At 41.9% G+C, this 25,300-nt stretch overlaps 1 protein-coding gene and 2 long non-coding RNA genes across 16 annotated transcripts in view; 1 reads left to right on the top strand and 2 right to left on the bottom strand.

The window, feature by feature from the left end:
* The window catches only part of LOC135281488 (uncharacterized), a 47,168-nt gene extending 39,921 nt beyond the window's left edge, over window positions 1–7,247 (bottom strand). The window contains exons 1-2 of one of the 2 annotated variants that reach the window (XR_010348107.1): window positions 7,041–7,247; window positions 4,943–5,112 (exon numbers count right to left, since the gene is read on the bottom strand). This is a non-coding gene — a long non-coding RNA (uncharacterized LOC135281488). The remainder of the gene's footprint in view (window positions 1–4,942; window positions 5,113–7,040) is intronic. The other variant, XR_010348108.1, reaches the window with a different exon arrangement.
* RBFOX1 (RNA binding fox-1 homolog 1) overlaps window positions 1–25,055 on the bottom strand; it is a 1,139,646-nt gene extending 1,114,591 nt beyond the window's left edge. For all 13 annotated transcript variants that reach the window (XM_064390362.1, XM_064390361.1, XM_064390359.1 and 10 more), the window contains exon 1: window positions 24,813–25,055. In XM_064390362.1, the coding sequence (XP_064246432.1) occupies window positions 24,813–25,040 (228 nt within the window). In that variant the 5' untranslated portion in view covers window positions 25,041–25,055. The remainder of the gene's footprint in view (window positions 1–24,812) is intronic.
* LOC135281486 (uncharacterized) lies at window positions 6,559–8,236 on the top strand. Its single transcript, XR_010348105.1, has 2 exons — window positions 6,559–7,405; window positions 7,960–8,236. It is a non-coding gene; the product is annotated as an uncharacterized LOC135281486 (long non-coding RNA).
* Window positions 25,056–25,300: the final 245 nt, after the last annotated feature.

The following is a 25,300-nucleotide window of genomic DNA, read 5'->3' as shown; positions in this document are numbered from 1 at the left end:
ATAAGTGAAACATAAACCATATTATTATTAAGTGTTTGCTTAAACCCAACTATTTTATCTCCTCTAACCAAATACAAAATCTGCATGCTGGGTTTGAAAACTCCTTTTGCAGAGGGTCTAATTTATGGAGATGACTGAATGGCTCACAGCAGCTTGGATCACACTGTACCTGATGAAACACAACAACTCAGCCATGCTCTGTGGCAAGGAGTCTGCAATAATTGGTTCTTTTTCCTGCTGACCCATAAAATATTTCTGCTACAAACACTATGTAATCAAGTTTTATAGTAATGAGTCTTCCCCCAAGAAGAGGCTCAATTTTACTGCTTTGAATAGCAAACAGCACCTTAAAAAGGTGGTGGTAGGAATTTATCAAAAGGCAGAAGTAGTCCACCCTATTTTATCAGCATCAACATGTTCTAAAATTAAAAAAAAAAAAAAGAAAGAAAAATAAAAGCTATTGACAGCTTTTTGAGCAGTCCCCAGTGAAAATCCTCCACTATGACACCACAGTAAGGACATGGGGAGCACAGAACAGGGAACTGCCTCCACAGAGCTGTTACTGAGTTTAGAGAATTCATCCCAGGGAAAAGAGCCCCTCCCTTGGGGAAGGCATGGCTGTGCCACCATCCCTGCTCTCCTGCACTGCCCCTGAGCAGGAGATATCAGCTGGCCTCTGGTGGCTACAAAAACCTCCTGCACTTGCCCTCTGTGCTCAATTCTGGTTCATCTCCCTGCACTGCCTCTCCACTGCAGGATTTCAGAGGGATTGTTCATGATGTCATCCAGATTCTATGCTGACTCCAAATTGCTTTTCCTTCCAAAATGTGCAACAACGAAAGCCCCAGGTTATGGAATAAAAGCAAAGAGGCCAAGGAATGAATATCAAATATTCAGAATCTTTCCACATGCATTGCCAGCTCCAGATTTGGGAATGAGGTACTTTAATTTCCCTTCTTTAATAAAAAAGTTCTTGATTGTGGCAGCCACATGAAGAAGTGTCAGTGGGAACTAGGAGGGCTCCCCTCAGTGTCAGAAGACACTGTGGGTCAGTGAGCTTTAAGGGCACTGCAAGTGCAGATCTACAGAAAAAAATGGAATAAAATCAATGCTGCTCTATCAAAGCACAGGGGAGCTGAGGAGCAGAGGCTGCTCCTCCCCAGAGCCAGACTAAAAGCAGAACCACAGCTCTGCAAGGCTTCAGGCTTGAGCAGGATGGGCAGAGCACCCTCTGTCCTCTGGGCCTCGGGCTGTGCAGTGGGCACAGCCACGGATCACAGAGCATTCCCTGGATGCATTCCCAAGGATCACACAGCATTCCCATGGATCACACAGCATTCCCTGGATGCATTCCCAAGGATCACACACCCAGCAGGGGCTGTGCAGTGGCACTTTATGGACACAGCATTCCCCTGGATGCATTCCCATGGATCACACCCAGCAGGAGCTGTGCAGTGGGCAGTTGTGGACACAGCATTCCCAAGGATGCACTCCCATGGATCACACAGCATTCCCATGGATCACAGCCAGCAGGGCTGTGCAGTGGGAAGTTATGGACACAGCATTCCCAAGGATGCACTCCCATGGATCACACAGCATTCCCATGGATCACAGCCAGCAGGGGCTGCCCGGGCTCACCTCAGCCTCGCCCGGTGTCCAACAGGCACCTCCTGCACTGGCAGCCCTGACCCTTCAGCAGAGGGGCACGGCCTGAGCTCTGCAGTGCTCACCCATGACATTTAGTCACTATTTCATTCTGCCTTTAGCTTTCCCTTTTTTCCTGAGCCATGAGTTTCTGTGGCTTTTTCAGAGAAATGATTCAGCAAGGACAGCACAGGCTGTGTGTGACAAGGTAAATCACAGCCCTGGGCTGGTGCTCCACACCTACCCCTTCTTCCCATTCCATTTGGGCTGTCCCTGTACTATGCAGACCAAAAGCCAATTCCAGATGCCACAAGCAGCAGGGAATAATGAGAAGCAGCATGCCAGGCTAGGAAAATGGAAAATAATGTTATCTCTGATATTAGCAAGGCCAGTCTTGGGGCAGAGTTTGGACTTCTGGGAGAGTGTGCAGGTGTGCTGCTCCCTGAATACAGCTGATAAAACCAGAGTGCCCCAGGAAACACTGCCTCTCCTCGCAGAGATAACTGGGCAGTGATAAACCCAAGCTGTTATCACAATGGTCAAGCTCCTGCTAATTACACTGCCCAAAGAAATCCTGCCTAAGAGCAATGTCTTGGGCTGAAAATAGAACTTCAAGAATCACCAGGTGACTCCAGAGCCTTTTTCTTGTGCAGGGTAGGGACAAGAGAGCCAGATTCAGATATTTTTCCAAGTTTAGTTATTTATGTAATATGTGTCATTTCCTGCACAAAGGAACCTTGGCTTGCAAGAGCTGATGTGTGGCATTGCTTGGTGTACAGATAGGCTCAGGTACCTGACAGGAATTAAATAAACACAGCCCAGACCTGGACTTCCTGCTCTCCAGATGCCACTCAGTGATTACTCTGAGGCTCACCCATCTCTGCCTGGCTTTAATTTAGGATGAATACTGGAGTAAGACCCCACTACATTTCAAAAACAAAACTGGAAATTTAACATTTATTAATGACTGTATTCTAGGCAGGGTAAATCTCCAAGAACTACACAGTCTCTTCCCTAGGGCTTGGAAAAACTGGGATGGAAGAAAACACTGATTGCTTTTACATGAGTTATTCATTGGAATTGTAGAGGATTCTTCAGTGAATTGTGAATAAGGGAAAGATACAAGTTACCTCACTCAGCAGCTTCATGGCTACACAACTGACACCACCTCAGCTTAAAGTCAAGAAGATTTCAGGGAAATTTTTCAATTTTCTTCCCCAGAACAGAAGCTCATTTCCCATCTAACTTTAGTGTTAAATTTGACATTCAGAAATCAGCATATTTAATACAAGGGGACTTGGAAGCATATGCTACCTCTTTTGCTCACCACTCCAAAATTGTTTTAAGATCTCAAGACATCCACTGACAGATCTTGTCCACATACTGCCCATATATTTTAGGAATGAGAAGCAGCAAAATCCAGTTAAATTATAGATAAGCAGGTAACAGGGAAAAAATGCTTTAAATAGCAAAACAAACTTTAAAGCACATTTTTCAGACACAAGAAATAGTAATTTTCTTTAGAAGGCAATTTGTGCATTATGATAGAGCCAAGTAAAATTGACACCCTTTTTAGCATACTGTACTCAAAAGCCACTCTGTCATATGTATTTTTCACTACAAATGTTATTTCTTCTGGATATATTAATTCTGGAGTTATTTGCATTACAGCTACAACACAGCATAAAGTTCCAGTATTTATAGGCTAGGAAAAAGCTCTGAGGGCAGCACTGGATTTTTTTTTTTCTTTTCAAATATTTCAGAGTCATCATTAGAATCACCTGACTTCCCAGAGCAACACAACATAGCCATCATTATTTCAACTAATTCAACAGTGTCAGAAGTATTTGCTCAGTGACAGATCTGTGGCCAAGAGGAAGATATCAATCAAGCAAATTGATACCATTGCCTGCCTTGGAAAGGGACTTGGTGCAATTTCCACTGCAGGCATTTGGGCTGCTGAAGTTCCAGGCATGAACAGATTAGATTTGCAATTACACTGCTCATTTCCATCAGGCAATTAACCATTTGTGACTCCTGGTAATTAAATCCCTCTCAAACCTCCCTATCTTTGGATTCCTTCTGCAGCAATTTGCAGGGAGTCCCCTCCACAGCACATTCCCAGTGGAATGAAAGGCTATTTTCACCCCAACAAACAGTGGCTGGTGTGAGGTGAATCAACAAGTGCTGCAGTGTTTCTGAAGGAACTCAGTGCTATCAAACCCATTAGCAATAATTAGTTTTGCTCCAAAGATCCACTATCTGAGCCTTGCTATGTGCCAGTGAAACCACAGCCACAAAGGGAGTTCTCTCCATTCCTAGATTGATAGATATAGATATACCCTTATTGCTCTTTAAATATCTATCGTTCCATGACATAAAAATACTCTTAATTCAGTCTCCAACAAATTCAGTGAAGGTCACAGCTTGCAGCAGCCCAAAACTGAAAAAATATTACATTTTAAATACCTGCCCAGTGTTGTTCAGTCTAGGACTCACTGTTGCAGAACAGGAGTTTCCTGTTTATATCAGCTCAAATGCAGCACAAGGATGTCCAATTTCATGAATTAACAAACTTAGTCCAAGACATCTTAACAAACACAAAAGATGACAAGAACTACTCAGAGGATATAGATAAAGCACTAATTACAGAAGATTATTTGGTTAGGTCCAGCAGTATTCCCACAGAAAAACTGAACTCAGAGATGTTTCACATCACTGAAAGAACACATGGAACCCTCTCAGTTACAAACCAGGGTAGGAAATTGTTTGCCTCTGTGGTATGTGTGTATGATGCCTCTTTATTCAAATTCAACATCCACTTGAATATATTCAGCAGTGTCTATTGCTGCTTCATTATTAGTTTCACATTGACTAATTAACAGCATTTAAAATGCAGGTGTAGTGTGATAAAATAGCAGCTGCTGCTCATTTTGTGCAGGTCAAACACACAATTCAGTTCAGGTCCTAGACCACACTGCAGAGCAGAACACGAGGAGCACTCACTGTTGGATCACACCTCCTCTGGCAGAGCACTTCAGTTACATTTAATTACGTGGTGCTTGCATACCAATGAGTCAAAGCAAGATTTATTGTGATGAAAATATATTTCCATACATACTTTAACATTTTCCAGCTCTTATGCACCAGAGATGTAGGACTCGGGCTTTTGCAGCACTTAGTGAAATATCAAAACTTAGAAATAATAGCTCAATAAATATAATAATAATAATAATAATAATAATAATATTGTTGTTGTTGTTGTTATTATTATTATTAAAATATACTTAATACATACCTACACTTATTTCTGTTTAGATATCTGTAGTCCCATGACCTAAAAATACCTTTAATTCAGGCTGAGCGCCTGTGATATTCTGAAACATTAAATTATCAGATGCTCACAGATTTATACAAGACAAGAATTCTTGACCCACGGAAGATGTGTTCATACCCATCCTCACATCACTGCAAAGAAATAACAACACAATACAAAAAATGCTTAAATTGTCAAGTGCAAAGCCCAACACTGAGAAGGAAAAAATTCTGCTTTAAATTTTACTCAAACAAGAAACAATGGGTGGATAAAGGCAACAAGAATCTCATTACTGACTCCTTTTGATTTTGTGTTAGATTCAAAGTGCCTGTTATAATATGAGAGCCACATTTAATTTCTAAAAAGAGAATTTTGCAGACACCACCCCCAAATGAATACTAAATAGCAAGGACCTGAAGTGACTTCCCTATTCAATAGCAGAGAAAGAAATATTTTTTTTAAAGAAGGGGGAAAATGAAAAAAAATAATATTAAATCCAGAGATTTTATTTGCACTGAGTTTTAAGAGAAAGTATGGTCATGTCACTCAAAGAAAAAATAAACCACAGCTCATATGAAACGTTTGCTTAATAACATGGTGAATGTCAGCTATAGATTTCTGCTGCAATATTAAACCTGAGGAAAAAAGTAAACAGTAAATCCCCAAGCATTATTACTCTGCAGGAAAAAGTACACGCACTGGAAAACAAAAGTTCCAAGAGCAAAACTCACACACCTTTTGGTAACTCCAGTGACACCCACAGCCTGATTGTGGGGCCAGCCCCTCCTCTTAGAGCTCAGTGTTCAAGGAAAACACAAAATCTGTGAGCCTGAAGTCTGCTCTCAGAATCTTTGAGCCCCAACAGCCAAATCAGATTTGATCTCTGTTTTTATACACCACAAGGAGGCTTCAGTGCCACTGAATCCTGGCCATGCTTCAAAGCAATATTTTGATAAATTACTTCTGCTGGGAAAGGTGCAGTTGCTTTCCTGAAATCAGCTCTTCTGCACTTTGCCCCCCTGGGGAATAAACTGCAACAGAGGAGAGGGGTTTAGTGAAAAATCCTGTGTTTCTGCATCCAGGATTGGCCTGCACTTCCCAGATAAGAAGTGCTGGAATGTTAGATCTCATGAATCTATACATTTCCTTTATAAAAGTGGGCCATTTAAGCTGTCTTTCAGGTCAAAAACTAATAGATTTCTCAATGATCAAAAGTGCTATTAGCCTGCAGTTCCCTCTGAATAATAGGTCACACTCCCAGGCATGTTCATTTTCCCAGTGTCAGCTGAACAAGGATCTCAGGAAAGAGATCTGAGCTGTGTCAAGCAAGGAGTAATTGATTTGTAATCTTGTTTTCCAACAGAGCACACTTTGCTAACTAGATTCTACAGGCTCTATAAAGTGCAGAGTTATAAACTTGCCATTTTTATTGCACAGAAGCCATTAATACACACATTTGCATGTTGTTAGACACCTGAGTAATAAAGTGGCTTCATAGATCAGCAAATATTGAGAGCAGTGGTGTTTCTATGATGCTCTAACACATCCCCCAGTGAGCCCTGAGCTGTGGGAGCACGTGGCACTCAGGATTCCTCTCAGTTACTCAGCTGAGTTTTAACACAACCAAATGCTCTCCTGCTGACTGACTGAGGGACCAGAGATTAATTTGAGCCTGCTGGCAGATGAACCTGAAGCAGTCGTGCTCTCAGAAATCAGCTATTGCTTGTCAGCATTGCCAGAGCTGTGCAGGGACAGCTCATTTTGCCTCTGAATATAACAAAGAAATCAATCCAGCAGGCAGAGACCTAAAGGGACTTGGAAATGAAGACCAAGAGCTGCAGAAGGCAGCTTCTTGACAAGGCAGTGAGCAGGTTTGAACCATGGTTTGAATGCAAGAGGCATTTGCATCAACCTTTAAATACTGGAGTCTTGGAAACCACCTCACCCAGAGCCTGCTGAAGTTTTCCACCAAGAAGTTTCCTGGTATTATTTCCCACACACACCGAGCATGACCCAAAATATCCTTTATTGGAAGCACCCTGCTGCAGTCCCAGACTGTGACAGGACTTTCTTCACCCACCTGTGACCCAGTGGGAAAAATCTGATTCTGCTGCAATGTGCCCACAATTTGCTCTCCTCTTCACCAGAGCAATGAAAAAGACACCTGACTTCGAGGATGAGAGCACACCCACCCTATTTTAAAGTGAGTTTTAAGTACCACAGGCTGAAGTGGAACTTACACAGTGCTGAAAGGCATGAGTGAGACAAACCACAGCCTGCGGGAGGAGTTGTGTTCCCTTCTGTGTGACCTCACAAACCTGCACCCGTTAGTGATGGAGAGCCAAATCAGGCTGTACAACCCTGTGGAAGAACAGAAGCAAGAAAGAACCACACAGAAATGCCTTTCTGACTCTGTAAATAGCACAGAAATGCCTTTCTGACTCTGTAAGTAGCACAGAGGCAGGCAATGCACAAGTTAGGCAAAACAGGGGTGACCGTAGAACTTGTGATGGGTTTAAAAACTGTATTAACACTCAGGGGGTTTTGAGCACATAAATGAGGAAATTTCTGTCAATGAGGAGCTACTCAAGAGCAGCAAATTACCCCTTCTGCCCTGGGGAGAAGCTGCCCAGCCCATGGCAGGCTGCTCAGGAGGGAGCCCCAGCCCAGCTGGCAGCACAGCTCTGGGAGCAGCCTGCTGCAGGGCAGGGACAGCCAGGACCTGAGCAAACAGGGGGTTTTGGTTCTAGCTGACTTATCACCGTTTTTAATTCAGTGCTTCCACATGGGTTCTATTCCAAAAATGGCTTTTCAAAGGGTTTTGGGCTGGGTTGTGCAGCACGTTGGTTTTTTTCCTTTGATAAATGGAAGTGTGGCACTTACGTAGCAGAAGCCCCAAAAAAAATGTAAAGAGGTTGGGGTTCTGTCCCTCAAAAAATGTGCTATTATTGTGAATTATTTTTAAAAATGCTAATTGCATCTGGTTCACCACTTCACAGATGGATGGAGCCTTTTCTATGAAGATGAGGCCTGTGCACAGTGAGCCCATCAATGCCACCACACAGGTCTGAGGAGCAGACACACACCAGTAATTGATGCTGAATAAGTTATATCAAGATTGTCTTGCTGTAATAGTTCCAATTATTTACTTGAGCTTCCCAAACCATCTAAATCTTTTATAAAGAGCAATGGAAGAGGAGAATTAAGAACTTGTGCAAAATGGACATTCAATCTTCATCTCAGTAAAAATTAAAATTTCTCTTCAAACATTCCAAATAGTGACAGGATTATTTTAGCATTTGTCCTCCAACCCTGCTCAAAAAAGCAAGTTAAATCCCTATGAAGCACTCAAATTCATCCTGCTTCAAATGCTCTTAAAGTTCCTAAAATTATTTTGTAAGTCTGCTGAGAGAAAGAAATGATCCCCACTTAGTGCCAGCAGCTGCACATCCCAGGTTTTGCTGAAATAGGAGGTGAGGCCACCAGTGCTGTGAGCTCACCTGCCTGGCAAGCAGAACTCAAAAATTGATAAACAGGATAAACAAAACCATTTGTCACAGTAAAGGCTGTTCTGGCAATCCATTTAAAACTTCCCTTGATTTAAAATAATTTTCTTTTAAGCAAGTATCAATGCTTCTAAGGCTCCAGTTTTTGAATCAAGTCTCTCATTAACATTTTGGTTTATTCTTGAAATTCTGTACAGCTGAAGTGATGGAATTATTTCAGAAACTCAGCTTTACTAAAAGTTCAGCTTTTCATTTACATTCTTGTGTAGCAGCTTACATTCCTGTTTGCAGTCTTACAGATAAATCTGTCACTAAAATATCACCCAAACAGCTTAAAATGTAGAAGTTAACAGAAAAACTGCATCTAAAATTGTTACTTTTATAATATGATTGAAGGCAGATTCACGATGTGAAGGGGAAAAAAAAAAAGAGGTTTACTTACAATTTAATACTTGGAGTTGGTAATCCAAGAGTAGCTTTATGATAAATCCTACATATTTCTTAGAAGATTTAGAGAGTTTCCATATATACACACACACACTTTTCTCATGCTAATTGCACAATTTCTTGTATTTCTTAGTGTTAATCCCTTGGCAAATTTTATAATTCTTAAGGTGACATTTGGCAGTTGAGTCCCCACAGATACAACTGTCCTCATTCTTACAGAAACTAATTTATTTTTTTTTCCCCCATAACAGGTATGGTCCAAAGAACATGACAAGTGATAGGAATCAGCTTCATGATTATTTGATTCCTTTATTCTTCTAAGCAGGTAGTGCTGGCTGCTTTCTTTTCCCACTGCAGCCTTCCAGCATTTACAGTGGGAAGGTAGAATGGCTATTTAGTGTTTATATTAATAAAGCAAAGTAGAAGAAAGCAAACTGGCAGTGCCGCAATATAACAAAAGCAGGTTTGAAATTTAGCTCCTTAATCAATCAAGGAAATTAAAATATTCATATCTTGCAGATGAACAGGCCATGGAGGTAGAAAGTGAGTCCTTTTTCTAATTAGCAGCTTTTCCTTGCAGCTCCCAAGTCTCAGGTGAGAGGCAGAAGCCTGGAGAGCTGTGCTGGCTCCTGAACACCAAACCCCCTGGGAGAGGGGACACGAAAGGACAGGGGGTGCTGAGGGGAGGCAGCAAAGGAGAGAGCCTGGGGGTTCCTAAATACCAGCATTCTAAAAACAGCTGCAGAAAGGACAGGGAGGGTGAAGCATTGATCTGTGCCCTCACTGGAGGCAGTGTGATAATGGCCTCAGCACCTGGCTTGGGTTTCAGAGCCCCCTGTGTTATTTTGGGCTGTGACCTGTCTGTGCAGATGCACACTGAGACATCTCTGATCAGCTCTCTGCCTTGCTGCCAACCTCTCAGGCCAGAACCATGCAACAGAATTCCAGCTGAACAGAGCAGTGAGACTTCCCAAAGTGCCTGCACCATGAAAGGCACTTCCAATCCTCTCAGTCCATTTAGTAATTACCAAATACTGGGACACAGATTTACTGGGACACAGATTTACTGGGACACAGATTCCCCTGCTGCAGACACTGGAGCTGTTTGCAGTGCCAGCCTGCCCTGTCAGAGGAGGTCACACCCACACATCTGCACCTAAGTCAGCAGTGACAATTCAGACATCTGGGCACATTTTCCAGGGAGAAATTTTTTTCCCCTCCACCTTCCTGCTGCAATGCTGGGAAATGTTTGCTTGGAAACTTCTCATCACATCCTGCTTCAGGCCTCGTGGTTTAGTTTCTGACCGTGTTCCACAAGGCACCTCCTGCTACAAGGCAGAAAGGCTTTGCTTTGTGTTGGCTGTTTCATCTCCATGAAAACCATGAAGGAATCTTCCTCAATCCTGCTGCTAATCCATAAACTGAATGAACCCACAGCAACAAAAAAAAAAAAAAAAAAACCAACAACTCATTGCCTTCAAAATGAATTTGAGAACTTGGGCAAAGTTAAACAAAGACTTTTATCTGATTGAGACATTCTCTCTTTAATACCATTTTCCCCACACACTAAAATCCTGTGTTTGGTACCAAATATAACACCCAAGGCTGCTCTTGGTAATTTCCCCAAAGACATCCTTAGAACACCCACAGAACTGAAATCACATCTGATCTCCTGACAGCTGGGAGGGCAAAAACTAAGAACTTGTTACTGAGAAAACAAGTCATGATAAGGGAGGGAAACCTTCGGGGAGCTGCAAAAGCAGTTCAGCTCTTTGGTCTCAGTCTCACAGAGCTCCACGTTCATCAGAACCATCTGCCACCTCTGCCCAGGACAGGACAGAGGTGGAACTGAGGGCTGCCACACACACCTGCAGTACAAAATGCCACTTTCCCAGAAGAGGCAGTTATCTCAATCCAGCTCTGCTTTGCTTTCTCCCTGAACATGTTTTTAGGATTTTAAGCAATGTTAATACAATTCTGCATTGCTGTTTGAGGTGGGTTTGGTGCCTGGCTCAAGCCACCATGCTTATCCTGATGCATACCTCAGGAACTCCTAATTCAGACCTTGAAGTGATGATTTCCTTCCCCAGAACACAGAAATCCTGCTCCAACCACAGGTATCCTAATCAAGTTAAAACAGAGAATTGGGCATTTCTGAGCTCTGGGCATTTCCTTGTAGGCTCCAAAAAACCTTGCTCCTTCTGCAGCACAGCTGGTTCCTATTTTGACACTGGCTGGATAAGAGGCAGGTCAGGGATGGAAACATTTTTAAGACCATTCCACTTTGTCTGTGTGGCTTCTCAATTTCATCTTTCCCACCGTGTGTGTAATTTTGCAGAGACCTTTGCATAAAACTTGGGTGGTTTAAGGACCCATCAGCTCCTGCTGCTCCCTTTCCTCCCAAGGGCTGAGCTCTGCCACTGCAACCATCATTTCCACAGCAAGTAACTGCAAATCCAACACAGATTGTGCCTCCAGGTGAGGGACCAGCATCAGGAACAGATCACTCTTCAAAATGCCATTTTCATGCAAATGCACAGTACAATAAAGAACAGGAAAAAATTAAACAGAAGAAAACAAACATCATAACTCATTTAATGAAATGTTTCTGTCAGTTCTGCAGAAAGTATCCGGGGGCTCAAAGTTTTGAGCATAAAAAAATCAGATTCCGGCTCAGGTCTTGGGAGATTTAGGAGGATCCCACTGTCACTTCTGGAGTTGCCCTCTCAGTTTAAGAGAAAACAGAATATGTCCACTAGGTGTTATACAGGAATCAGCCAGCTTCCTTAGGGCAAAACTAAAGAAATCAGATGCTGTGTTTGCAAATCAAACTCTGCTGCAGTCATATTGAAAAATTAATTTGAAGGTGGGGGAGTCTGCCTGGCCTTTGCAGGACTTTCTGGCACTGAATGAAAAAAATTTACATTGAATATATAAAGTCACCTTTAAGCTGTAGCTTATCAGCCCTTCAGAAGAAATTGGGCTTTTATTACCAGCAATACTAAACACATTTCCTAAATTTATATGAACATTTCATCAGAGAAACCCATGGTACTTTTCAAAATAAGTTTTAGTTGAACCTAATGGAGATGTTCATGTTCAACTTCTATTGTTGATGCTTAAAAATGGCTAATCCTATAATATGAGAATTTGAACTACTTGTTATTGGTGGTGCAACTAATTCTTGGAAAATTGTGTTCAGAAGATGCTTTTGGAGTCAGGAGATCCTTGATTGAGCTAATATAACTAATATAAATATTAAAATAGTATAATATAATAATATTTATAAGATAAATAATTTAAGTACTATAAATAAGTATAATATCCTTAATATAAATATTATATATATATATATAACTAAAAACAAAGAGATTTTAACTTCTTTCTAAGTCAAAGATAGAAGAGGAAAATCACCATGCAAAGAGAGAAAACAAAACATTAGTCAGAGCCACAGCCACATTACTCTTGGTGATTTCCTGAGGAGGAATGGATCTTGGGACAGCACACACTGACCCAGTGCCACCAGGCACAGCTGACAAACATCACCAGTTAAACTCTGCAATGAGCACCAAGTTCTGTGAGCATTGTCAAGGACCAAGCAAAGCTGCTGAAATAAACCCTGGCATCCAGCTCCAGTGAGACACAGGTCTCATCCTGTGCTGCTGTGACTTCCTTGGCTTCAAGGGAGCATCAGGAACACTGAAGCACCTTGGGAGCTCCACAACAATTCCTTGAATTAGTTCCCTCTCTCCTCGACACCTCTGAGAAAAGCAGGTTCTTTCCCCAGTTTATTCCCTCACATTTTGTTGGTATTCCCCCACCAGCCAACATCTCTGCAACTGAGAGGCTTTACTTCATTAAAATACAATTACTGTGTGAGGTGAAAGCAGTGACATTTCATCAACCTGCCTCCAAATCCCCTTTAAGGTCTCTGTAAATAATAAACTGCCTTCATAAGGAAGGCTGTTCAGATGATTTTATGTCATTTATTACAGATGAAACTTGAAGTTTTTGATACTTGAAGCTGTTGATCACTTCTTTGGCACTTGAAGCACTTCACACCAGCTGCCTTTGGAGTTACTTAGCTACAAGGCACTCCAGGGAAAGTGGGTGATTCTGGGTTTTGAGTGCTGCTTTTGTGAGGAGAATGCTCTGGACACTGCCTTGGGCCAATTCCAATATTGGGACAGCAGAGAGGGCTGGTGTCACCTCCCTGACTTCACATTGCCAGTAAGGGATACACAAATGTCCATTTCTTTGAAACAGCTCCTGAAGCTATTGCTGAGTAAATAAACAGAGTGCCACCAGTTATTCTGCTACAGGCTGGGAGCAGTGGTCTCTGCCAGCTGGGACCATGTCCCACACCCCCAGACTGTCCATCCTCTGCTCCCAGGGAATCAATTTGAAAAGTTCAGACTAAAGAGGAGCAGAAAGAAAAGATCTGTGAATTTTCAAAGTCCTAGCAATCTCTTGACGTGACAGAGAATAGATTTCACACCTTGAAAGTCATCATTTTCTTCAGACAACAGCTCTTTAGCCCAAAAAGGGGGTCAGTGATTGAGAAAGTCAAAACTTTTGTTTCTAGGCACATTTCATTTCCAGGATACCTTAGGTCATTAGAATTAGACATTCATCAAGGAGGGCATTTTGCACCCTGAGCTCAGAAGAAGAAAATATCCTGGCAATTACCAAAGCTGATGCACGACTAAAGCAGCTCTGAGGGTGTGCACACACCTGCACAGTCACATCAGACACACACACCCAATTCCACTCTGCAGCTCTTCTGCTGCAGCATTCAGATCCCAATGCTGATTTAGTAATCTCTAGCAGCTTCTCCAGATGAGGGGCTGAGGAACAGCACATGAGAGAGCCCCTTTCCTTCAGCAAACAGATTTAAGAGCAGTAAGCCTAAAAAAAATCTACTTTAGCAATTCAAGTAAATGTTAATTTTACAAAAACAAGCTTTATAAAGATGAACAGATAAGAGGATGCTATCATTTGTGTATATGGAGTTCTAATGAGAGAACTGAGCAATTGGCATGAAATATCAGGAATTACTGATTGATTTTTTTTTTAATGAGGTTATTTAAGTAAAGATATTACTCTGTGGGATTATGGTTTGTGGGTTTTTTTTGGTTGGTTGGTTGGTTGGTTTTTTTGGTTTTTTTCCCAGTGAAAAATAAACCAACAGGAAAAAAAAAAAAAAAAAAAAAACCAACACAAACCCATGCCTCTATCCTCTCAGCACCACCAGGCACTGACTTTGCTAATCTTGTGCAATAGGTGTTCCACAAATCAACTCCCCAGGCTGGGAGAACCTACCTTTCATGTTGCAGTCTATATTATAATATTATAACACAGTATATTATACAATATATAATACAATACAATGCAATATCATTTCTATATATCAATATATAATATATCAATATAAATATATTATGTGTGATAATATATTAATAATTATTCTTTATATTAATATAATAATACTATAATACTATATACTGATATATTATGTTGATATATAACCTGTTACATATTAATATATAATATTTTAATATAATATTGTAACATCATCTAGTGTTTTGGCAGAGACAACACTGACACTGCACAAACAGCAGTGAGAGAATGTTATTATGACACAGGAGAAAACAGAGACTGCCAGAAGAAAACAGAGTCTGCCAGAAGAAAACAGAGACTGCCAGGGCTCAGCCCAAACTGTCCCCACCTCTGCCAGCCCCGTTCTCCACCAGAGGTGCCAAGAAACAGCCAGAGCTGTGCCCACAGCTCCAGAGAGCTCCTCTCATCCTGCTGATGGTCCCTGACCTCCCAGTGCCCACCCCAGAGCCCCAGGGGTGATTCCAGACCCCTCCAGGGCAGATTTCTGTTCCTGGCATTCAGACTTCAATCAATCTCACTGCAGCACACAGCACTGGGTTTGTCCTGGTCCCTTCCCAGCACCATCACACCCTCCCCCTGCAGTGACCAGGCACCTGCAGGCCCATTGCAGGGTCTGAAATTTATTTCAGCCGCACAGCTGGGCTTTTTCTGGGGGTTCTTTCCTCATTTTGCTTTGGTGCAAAGCTCCCCTGCTAACCATGCACACTGCACACACCCCCAAGGGAGCAGCCTCAGCACCTTCCAGACACCGAGTCCCAAGACACCACTCAGGGGCTGAGCCACAATTATCCAAACTGATAAGGGTCCTGGGAAGTTATCACTGGGTGGGGCAAAATTCGTTTGCCAACAGATAACAAGACATTAATTTAGTTTTGATTTTTTGGCTCAGTTACATAATAATTTTTTTTTTTTGAAATCAAAATTGAGCAACCACTCCGAAGTACAAACATACAGCTTTATATTGGTTTGTGTGCACAGCTACACAGGACACTTTAAAATGAATTAAAACTAAGCACACAGTGGGGGAAAAAAAGGAGCAGGAGCAAAGCCATTCCAATTAAGATGCCTCTGCAATTAACATCCCACAAGGATCTGTTCTTCCATGAATATTATTCAGTGATTTTTTTTTTCCCAGTGAATTGGAAAGTGAGTATGTATAAATCAAGGCACTGGTAATTTTCAGACAATTTTAATCAAATTGCAGTCATAAATTCTGGGCTTGTCTGACAAAAATACACTTCCATGTGGGCAAACACAGAATGTTTTGTGGCATTGGCAGCTGTTCGTAAGTGAGCCTGGAGCCCAGGCCAGAGCAGTACCTAAACCACTGATATATTAACAGGGGACATCCAGCAGAATCAGCTTTCTGCAAAAATGTTGAACTTGCAAAGAGCCAGCGAGGGCACGGATGAATTATTTCAGATGGGGAGCACAGACCTGCAGCATGGAAAACAAAGCTCATGCATCCAGATGCTTGGCTTATCCAGGAGGAGGAAATGAGTTTATTCCCATCATGGGAGTCAATAACATCTGGTGCAAAACAATCCACTCAGGCTGGGATGAGCAGTTGGGCAAATTCCAACTCCAGGCAAGGATTTTTACTTTTATTCTAAGAATAATTATCTACAGCAAGAAATTTACCTGGAGACTTGAGGAATTGTCCGTGACCTGAAGCCTTTAATCAACAGTGGCTGTTTTTGTAAAAAAATCCATTTTCTAGCTCAAACAGAATTTAGGAAGATGGAATTAACTTTCACTAGAAGCCAGGGTCTAGCAGTCAATTCTAGCCTTGAAATTTAAGAAGGATCTGAAGATGGGTGGCCAGGAACAGCAACCTTTATGTAACATGTGTAACACAACACTGGCTAATTAGAAGAAAATATTGCCACATCACAAAAAACAATTGGTTTTGTGCCTTCAAGAGATGGAAACCAGCCTATAGTGAGAGAAAGAAATTTTGTTCTGCTGCTTTTCCAAGAATCAGTCTTTTTTTTTTTGAGCTAATGCAACAGCTTTCTGTAATGTCATTATTTATTTTAAATTAAGTAAAAAGTGATTAATTGCTCAATCAGAATTCCTTCCATCTCATATGGACTCTTGTAATTCACAGACAGTTTCTAAACACAACAGTCAATGATTCTGCCCTCTGGAGACAGTGAAAAGATTAGAGTTTTTAGTTGAAATAAATATTTTAGTGAATGAAAAAACAACCTCTCAGCATTTTAGAACAGATGTTACTTCCCCAGTGCATTATTGATAAGAATGTTTAATTTCCATTTAGTTGTGGCCCAACTCAAGGAACTATGACAGTCTCAGTGTGGTGACTTCATAATTTTACATACTAAATCCATTTCTATTTTTTTGTGATTAGCCTTCATTTTGTGGAAATTAACATTCCCTGAAGATAATGCATGTTGAACACACAGTATAACTCAGCTAAAACAGGAATTTACCAAACTATTCGTAGAGAGTAAAAGGAATGGAAACTTTGTGAGAATTTGTTAATTTTTCACCATCTCATTATGCTTCAGGGTAATCAATATCATGAAAATAATTACAGGAGCTGGGGAAATGCAGAGCCCCTTCAGTGCATCCATTCATGGCTGATCCTGTGCTGTCCTTGCTCAACATTCAAGGGAAAACAGAACCCTGGAAAACACAGAACTCTTGTAAGTCCATGCCAGGGCTGATTCTGTGGTGTCCCTGCTCAATTCTTGTTAGGAGCCTGCACAATCCTTGGACGCCCAGGAGCTTCTCTACCTCACCTTTCCACTTCTGCCCAGTGACCAACTCAGTAAAGAAAGATCTTTTTATGAAATGAGGGATCAGAGCTGTGCCCTTTCCCAGGGATCCTAAAGCCAAATCCCTGTGCAGTAGGGCTGGCATCCAATATATTGGAATATATTCCAACATATTGGAAACATGCAGGGGAAAGAATAGATTGTATAAGAATTATTGTGCTCATGAAATCCTTTTCATTTAAACAAGTTTTGCTTTTCAGGCTGGAATGGAAGTATCCTTACCAAGGACTGCAGACACTTCTCATTGATTTGTGAATCTTAGATGGACTTTTATTAATTATCAGTACAACTAATTGAGAATTACTTCATTATCTAGCACTTAGAGTCACCAGGTTAAGTCGCTCAGCTTTTCCTACAGCAAGCTATTTGAAGTTTGCTGGCAGTGACCAACTGGCTCACAAGTGTTGGACCAGTTATGCCCATAAAGTGCCAGAAGGAAAGAGATCAGAACATGAGACAACCATCAGAAGCAAATGTTCTGTAATCTGAATTTAAAGGATGAGATCCTTTCTAGTGTAGACAAGATTGCCTGTAACTCCTTGGGCTGTTTAAGAAGTGCACAGTGAAAGTATTCAAACATCAGAACACATTAAGCGCGTTCCTGAGGGGGAAATTACATGGGTGGCAGTGCAGCAGATCCTGCAGCCTAATTTAATGGAACAGAATAGGCAACTCTTTAGTAATAATGCATCCCAAATGAGTCTGAACATTGAGTACTCCACAGGAAAGGGACAGCCAGTGAAGTACCAGCCTGATTCCATTTTCAATTTTTGCATAGCTTCTGGGCTTATTCCTTATTGTTGTAGTGAAGGCTAATGACTAAGACTGCAAATATTTTAAAAAACCAAAGTAAAGTAAATAATTTTATTAATCTTTAAATCACAGAGACTTGAAATAAAAATGTTTTCCTGGCTGATATTGGCATACAGAAGGAGAAAGCATAGCAAATGACAGCAATATATAAATATCTTAATTTCATATCTCCGCTAATTCAACATAGATCACAAATGTCTTCTTTTGCACTCTGGAAGATTTTAATGCATTTGTAATTTCAATCAAAAGTAATAGTCCAGTCACTCTACAAAAATTGTAATATTAGGCAATTGATTACTCAGACTGGGATAGAAATGCTCCATGAATGTTCCTTATCAGTGAAATTGAACTTCCAATGAGTAAGCACAACTGGCCAATGTTGCTCTTGGTTGAAATTGCTTGTTGAAAACAGGCAGTTATTTGTTGAATTAAATTAAAATTCCCTCATCACAAAATAATAGGATAATGCACACCAAGCCCTTAGTTTTGCACACTTAGCCCCTGCCATCTAGTGCAGCTACAGGGAAAATGGCAAAACAAGGTCATTGATAAGGGTCTCTTTCTGCTGCCTTTCCTTGTCTCAGGCAATTCCTTGCTGCAATTATTCCTGCTCAGGCTGCAGTGCCATTGTTTGCTGACAGTTTGCTGACACCAGCCAGAGGTTAACAGGAGGATGAATCAGTTTTAGAGAGAACATTTCCCTTCAACTTGTTCTTGTTCTTGGAATCAAGTCCAAACCAATTTTGATTTATCCACACCTTTCTACCAAAGCCCTTTTACTCTGATTTAGCAAATATTCCTGTGGAAGGAACTCCAGCACCTTGTATCAATACCACCACTGACTTGTAAAGAATTATCATCTCCTTTCTTCCCTCTTCCAAAGGCAAATAATTATGTCTCTGTCCTGGATCACAGAACTTGATTGTGCTCTGAATCAAAACAAAAGCAGTAATTCCAGCATCTATCACAGTCTGCCTAACAAGTCAATAGATTTAATCCTGAAGTTATCCTCTAATTAGGTAATCAGACCCAGAAAAGGAAAGAGAGGAAAGGCAGATGCAGTCTGGAACACGTTCCAAATGTCCTGCTCTTCAAACACTTTAAATTTATGGTGCTCTCCTAAACACATCCATTCCATAATGTCTGAGGACAAAAGGAACTCAATAGATTGAAACACTGTTATAAAGAGGAGAGAAAAAGAACTAAACCACAGCCTTGACAGCAGAATGGTTCAATCTGCTCAGAACCCTGAGAGTCAGAAATCAGCACCTTAAATTGGACTCAGTCCAGACAAACCCACCATTCCAGTTCCTCCCTTCTCAAACACATTTCCTCTTTAAAGTAATACTTGTAAATGCAATCATGATCACAAAGCCATACACACACAAATCAGGTTTTGTAATAAACCAATGTAAGAAGCAAATAAATGTCCTAAACCAGAAAATCTATGAGAGAAACTGCACTAACATAGTGAAACCTTGTGTGGCAATGCACAGAAAGGATAAACTGCCAGCCTTCAGATCCAATTCCTACACTTCCTTCTATGTTTTATGCAGGCATTTAATGAAAAAACCCTGAGTTATTGAGTAAAAAATGGCTTTAACCCAAGCTAAACATAAGAGATAAAAAATGTGCATTTCGCTCATCAAGATTAACACCATTCTCAAATTCAACACCTGCTCATGTCTTTGTTATTTACCCCAAGCCCTCCCAGGACAGCAGCTGACACTGCTGAAGGCTCACACTGGAGTTGTGCAGTGAATCCAGATGGGGCTCAGTTCCTACATCCACACCTGGTCTTGACAGAGCTTTTAATTCCATACCATGGACCCAGACCATCCTTCAAACAAGGAATTTTGTCTTGAGCTGAAACTCCAAGTTCATATCCTAATCTCTAGAAAACCCTTCCTCTCCTCCTTTTAAATGATCAATGTGTGTTTCTCAGCTTTCCAAGGTACGTTATTCTGCAGTTTAGGAATACTCAAATTACTCCAAGTAATGACAAGGTACAATTTGTTCTCTGTGCAAAGACAAGGGCATTGCATAGCATGTCACATCCCCCCATCTAAACTGGGTTTACAATTCCATCAACAGCTGAGATTTAGAAGGCTGGATCTGTCACACGATACAAGTGTGGTGTAGTCAATTCTTCAGAGCTGATCAGCAAAACCAGTTTTCCCCTCCGACAAAAATCCTAAGTACTTTTTCAGATACTTTCCTCACCATTTCTTTTACAACATGACAGTCCCCAAACTGAATAAAGATATTGCTTCTGATGTTAGCAACAAAAAGTTGCATTCTTTTCTTCAAGGTACCATTTCCTCCTTCCTAAGTACTCACAAAGGCATGTAAAAAAAATTTAAACAGTACAGTAATTCACAAATGCATTCTAGTCATTCTGAAAGTTGTTTAAAAGGTAAAAGTTCAAACTCTCTCCTGGCTCAGGTGACATTATAGACAAAACCACAGTTTAGGAAGCTGTGTGCTGTGGGAACACTACAGAAGTCAAACCAAACCGAGGAAATTTAGTCTTCTTCTCTAAACTTGGCACAAATATTTATGGGGGGAAAGTTTGGATCATAACAAAGGAAGCCTTGTGGATAGAGAAATACCTCTGCTCCAAAATCCAAAGGCATATGCAAAAAAAGTTGGTTAAAGAGAGACAAAAAAGAACTATTCTTGAAAGACAATGATGCATGGATCACAAGGATCCACACTCTTGATGATCACTTGTGGGTAACTGTGACTCTCACACAGTTACTCATGGGTAATTATGAGTCTCATACAGTCACTCATAGGTGACTATGATTCTCACAGAGTTACTCGTGGATGAGTTTCACACAGTTACTTGTGGGTAACTATGACTCACACTGTTACTCGTGGGTTACTATGAGTCTATCTCATGTCTGTCAGCCCAGGAAGAAGTCAGCACTTGCATGTTTAATTCCTCCCATTTCAGGAAATACAGCTTTAGCCTGATTGAACAATTTCCAGTGTGTGGTCAGGGGTAGGGTGACAATCAATGCTGTGGCATCACAGAGCTGACAGCTGTGCTCATCCCCCAGGCACACAGCTGGGGATGGAACTCTCCAGAGCAGCTGGTTAAAGATGTTTACCCAAACTCTTGATGAAAAGCAGTGACTCACCAGCTCTCCCCAAGGCCAATTCCCCACCATCTGCACCCAGTGAAGGGTTTCTCAAGTTGAACCTCACTACAAGGACTGCAGGCCCTAGGTTTGAAGCAAAGGCTTCATCCTGATGCTCTGCCAGGAAAAAAAAACCTCACAGAAGTGACAATTTCAGGGCCTTGGACTGTGTGATCCACACCTGCCACGAGCAGATTCCTCACCATAATGAAGGCAATAGAAAGAGAAAGCAAGAAATAAATTATTTTAATAGATACCCAAATTAACAGTTCCAGTTTCACCCCTGTGTCTTAGGTTGGAAATGTGGGTGTGTATTCTATTTGCCATCTGTTAGAGGTGGGGCAGTTTTCTTCTGCTCATGGGGCAGTTTTCTTTATCTCTCCCACAGCCCATCCTCCCTCCAGGACATCTCTGCTGTCCATGGCCACTGAGTGTCCCTGCAGGGCTGATCAAATTCCACCATCCCATGGGAGATGCTCCGCCCAGGGCAGGAGCCAAGCATTCCTACCTGGATACAATCTGAGCCTGGAACAGCACAGCAGCCTTTGCCCACTGCATTCCCAGAGGAGCAGCTTTCTCCTGCCCTGCATTCCCAGAGGAGCAGCTTTCTTCTGCCCTGCATTCCCAGAGGAGCAGCTTTCTCCTGCCCTGCATTCCCAGAGGAAGAGCAGGCCCATCTCCAGCAGCCCTGGAGCTCCAGAGGAAAACTCCCCCTTTGTGCAGGATCCCTGCTGCAGCAGAAGCACAGCTGGCACTGCAGGAGGGCTGAGCCCCCATGGGATGGGACTGTGCCACCCCCCTGACCCACAGGGCTCAGCTCCTGCTCTGACTGTCAGAGCTGTTTTGCATTACTGCCTTTTTTTTTCTATTTTTATTTTTCTTTCCTAGTAAAGAACTGTTATTCCTATTCCCATATCTTTGCTTGAGAGCCCCTTAATTTCAAAATAATAACAATTCAGAGGGAGAGCTTTACATGTTCCATTTCAGGGGAGGCTCCTGCCTTCCTTAGCAGACACCTGTCTTGTCAAACCAAGACACCCTGTTTCTGCATTAACCAGTTCCCAGCACAAGGGAAGGAGCCACTCCAGCTGCTGCTGCCAACCTGCTGCTGGCAAATGCAGCCCCTCTGTGCCAAGGCAGGGAAGGGAGCTCTGTCCATGGGCACAAAGATCCTTCTGCACAACCAACCTGTGCCCAGCAGCAGCTCCTGCTGCAAACTCAGGATGCCAAGGAAATGCCCACATCACTCCAGGAGCATAAAATATACATTGTGTCTGCATTCTCCAGAATCCAAGATTCCATAAGTGGAATAATGAGCTGGAGCAGCTGACCAAGGTAGAGTTCTTCCTTCTGAACCCAAGAATGATGTTGGATGAGGTAAATAGCAGTGGAATAAACAGAGAAATAGCACACACACTGTGCTGATTTTTTATTACGAGTCCAAAAATGAGTCAAAGCCTATAATTTCTTTTAAATGTCCTTCTTTAAAGTGGAAGACATAATGGACTATTAGGAAATGTTCCTCCAATGCATGCATTGATTACCCATACCACTATACCTATAAAATAAAGATTCTTCTAAGCACAGAAATGAAGTCATTCCAGTGTTTCCTAAGGGCACACAGTCCATCTTCTCCAGCATCTTGCTCTCTACAAGGTGACAGATACTTACAGCCATTGTTGAACAAGCTTTCATTGCTTTGAGAAAAAAATTTATGTTAACAGAATTTCAAATGTCACCTAATTAATTTCTAACAATGCCTACAAGTCAGACAGATTTAAAAGAGAAAGGCAAAAATATTACTGGAACTTTACACAAAATTCAGTGCAACATCCCAGCCACAACCCACTCAAGTGAAGGAAAAGAAGAGCTTCACTGAGCTTTGATGAGTTCTGAATCAAACTCAGTTTAATTTACGATTTACTATAAGAACAATTATTTTATTATAAAGACTATTTAAGAATTGATTTTGGGAAAGACAAGCAGTGAAATAATTGTTCATTAACTGATTTGCTTTGTTAATATTTTTAACAATCCCCTGATGAAAAAACAGAGTGTAAAGTTGGAGAAGCTATACCAGGTCCTTGAAAGGACAAAAAAAAAGGACAGGTATTACCAAGCAAAGAACTCTGCTGCAGTAGCAGAACCTAAATAAGGGGCTAAACCAGGCATCACAGATGGGGCAGAGCCCAGTGATTCAGGTATGCATCATTGTCTTATATTCTGCATGATCCTTTAAAATACAAAGTCAATTTATTCACTTAAGTCTTATTTTTCAGTAACTTCCTCATCAAAAAGACTTTTACCCCAACTCATAGTGGTGTTCACTTCTAGATATTTATCACAAAGTAGAATGGATTTAAAACCTTTACTCTCAGATAGAAAAGGGGGAAAAAACAGCCAAAAGCAAGAGTTGTGATTTGAGCAATTAATGTGCCTGTAATTTGCACTTATTTTGGGGAAAATAAGTCTCTGCCAGAAGTGGTGTAAGAACAGGAGTGGTACTTCACTGCCTGAGAGTTAGCAAGAACCTAACTTCATACAGCATTGGAAACCCAAACCACAGAGCAAAGTGCAACTCTGCGGTTACATGGCTTGATAAAAGATTTCTGCTTGGAAAAACAAACCAACACCCTACACACATTTTAAATACTTCTGTAGCTCGGGAAAACTGTTGCATTTAGAGATTACTCTTTCACCAAGGAGCCAAATAAACTATCTTTCAAATGGTTTAAAAATGTAAATCCTACCAAAGCACTGGGCATCTACTTAGCTCCTCATTTGAAGAAGCATGTCTAAATTCAGGATATCAATCCCAGGAGAGAAAACAACCCACATTTCAGAAAACTTCTGGATAAAATCAGTGCACTGAAACCTCCAGCAGCTCTTTAGTGAGCTCTCCAGCTACTCTCCCCCTATGACAACTCACACAGCAAACATCCTCCACCCCAGTTTCCACTCTCCCCACCACTCTCCCCTTGTATTTCTGACCGAGGGAAGCAGCCAGGATGTGTGGAGGAAAAATACCTGGCCCAAATTGCACCAGGAGGGGCAAAGCTTCAGCTGGCTGGGGATCCAAACCTTCTTCCCCTGTGCCCCGAGCTCTCTGCTGTGCCTCAGGAGCTGCTGACGGGCACAGGAGCTGAGCTGAATAACCAGGCAGCAAAGTTACCCTCGTGTAAACATCTGCCAGTGCTGATGTTTATACAGGCAGCTGCTCAGCAGCTCTTCTGTGGCAAAATCTCACCAGATGAGATCTCTAACCACCCATTCTCCTCCTCTCCTGGCGGCTCTACCCCCATCCCCAGCTGTAAAACAGTGCTACTCAACATGAATGCACTTCAAAGTCTGAATGGACAGACTGATAAACAACCCAAACTGTCCAATTCAATGCACTCATCCTTGCCCAATTACTAAATGGATATTGGGAGCTGAAAAGCAAGTTCAGCTGTTCATATTCCTTCTCCCCATGAAAAAAGAAATCACTCCTCTGACACACACATCTTGCAAGCAGCTGATGTGAGAGCCAGATAAAAACACACATCCTGCACTAAAAAGCATGCAGGCAAGATCAGAATTAAAGAGGACTATGGTTTTGATCTCAGTGAGATGGGACACTTGATTTCATTCATCCTGCTCTTCTTCATGCCCAATTACCAACTTCAGGATGACAAATAATTTCAAAGATAACCTCCCGGCCCTTCCCCCTTTCCCTGAGCCACTGAAGATGCTCACTTACACTTTTGCCTTCACCTCCTCCTTCGGGCACGGGCTCTTCTCTGCCTGAGCAAGGCATTATTGCATCTTCTGCTGCTGCCTCCCTGTCCTTTCCAGCGGTTCCTCCTTCATTCCCCAGCTTCAGCCTCTTTCCCTCGGGCTGGGAATCATCCACATCCTCCCTTCTTATCCTGCCATCTCTGCCTCGCTGCTTCCCCGCGTCCTCTGGGCTGCCGCAGGAATTTGACATTTTCAAAGTGTTGCGGACTTTTTTTTTTTTTTCCAGGAAAAAAAAAAAAAAAAGGCAGCCGAAGCTGCCGTTTTGAAAGGGGATTTGGCTTCCGAGAGCTCCGATGTGCTCTCGCTCCCGTTCAAAATTCGGGTGCTGCGCGGATCCGGAGCTGTTTCTCTGCCGCCCTCTCCTGCCGGCTGCGAGCGCTGAGCGCGGCCGGAGCGCTGCTCCCCGGAGCAGCAATAACCTTTCCTGTATCGATTAGAGGCACGCTGCTG

Source organism: Passer domesticus, chromosome 15 (genome assembly GCF_036417665.1).
Source record: "Passer domesticus isolate bPasDom1 chromosome 15, bPasDom1.hap1, whole genome shotgun sequence".
Taxonomy (NCBI): Eukaryota; Metazoa; Chordata; class Aves; order Passeriformes; family Passeridae; genus Passer; species Passer domesticus.
The sequence above is the reverse complement of the archived record's forward strand: the minus strand, read 5'-3'. Positions and strand labels throughout refer to the sequence as shown.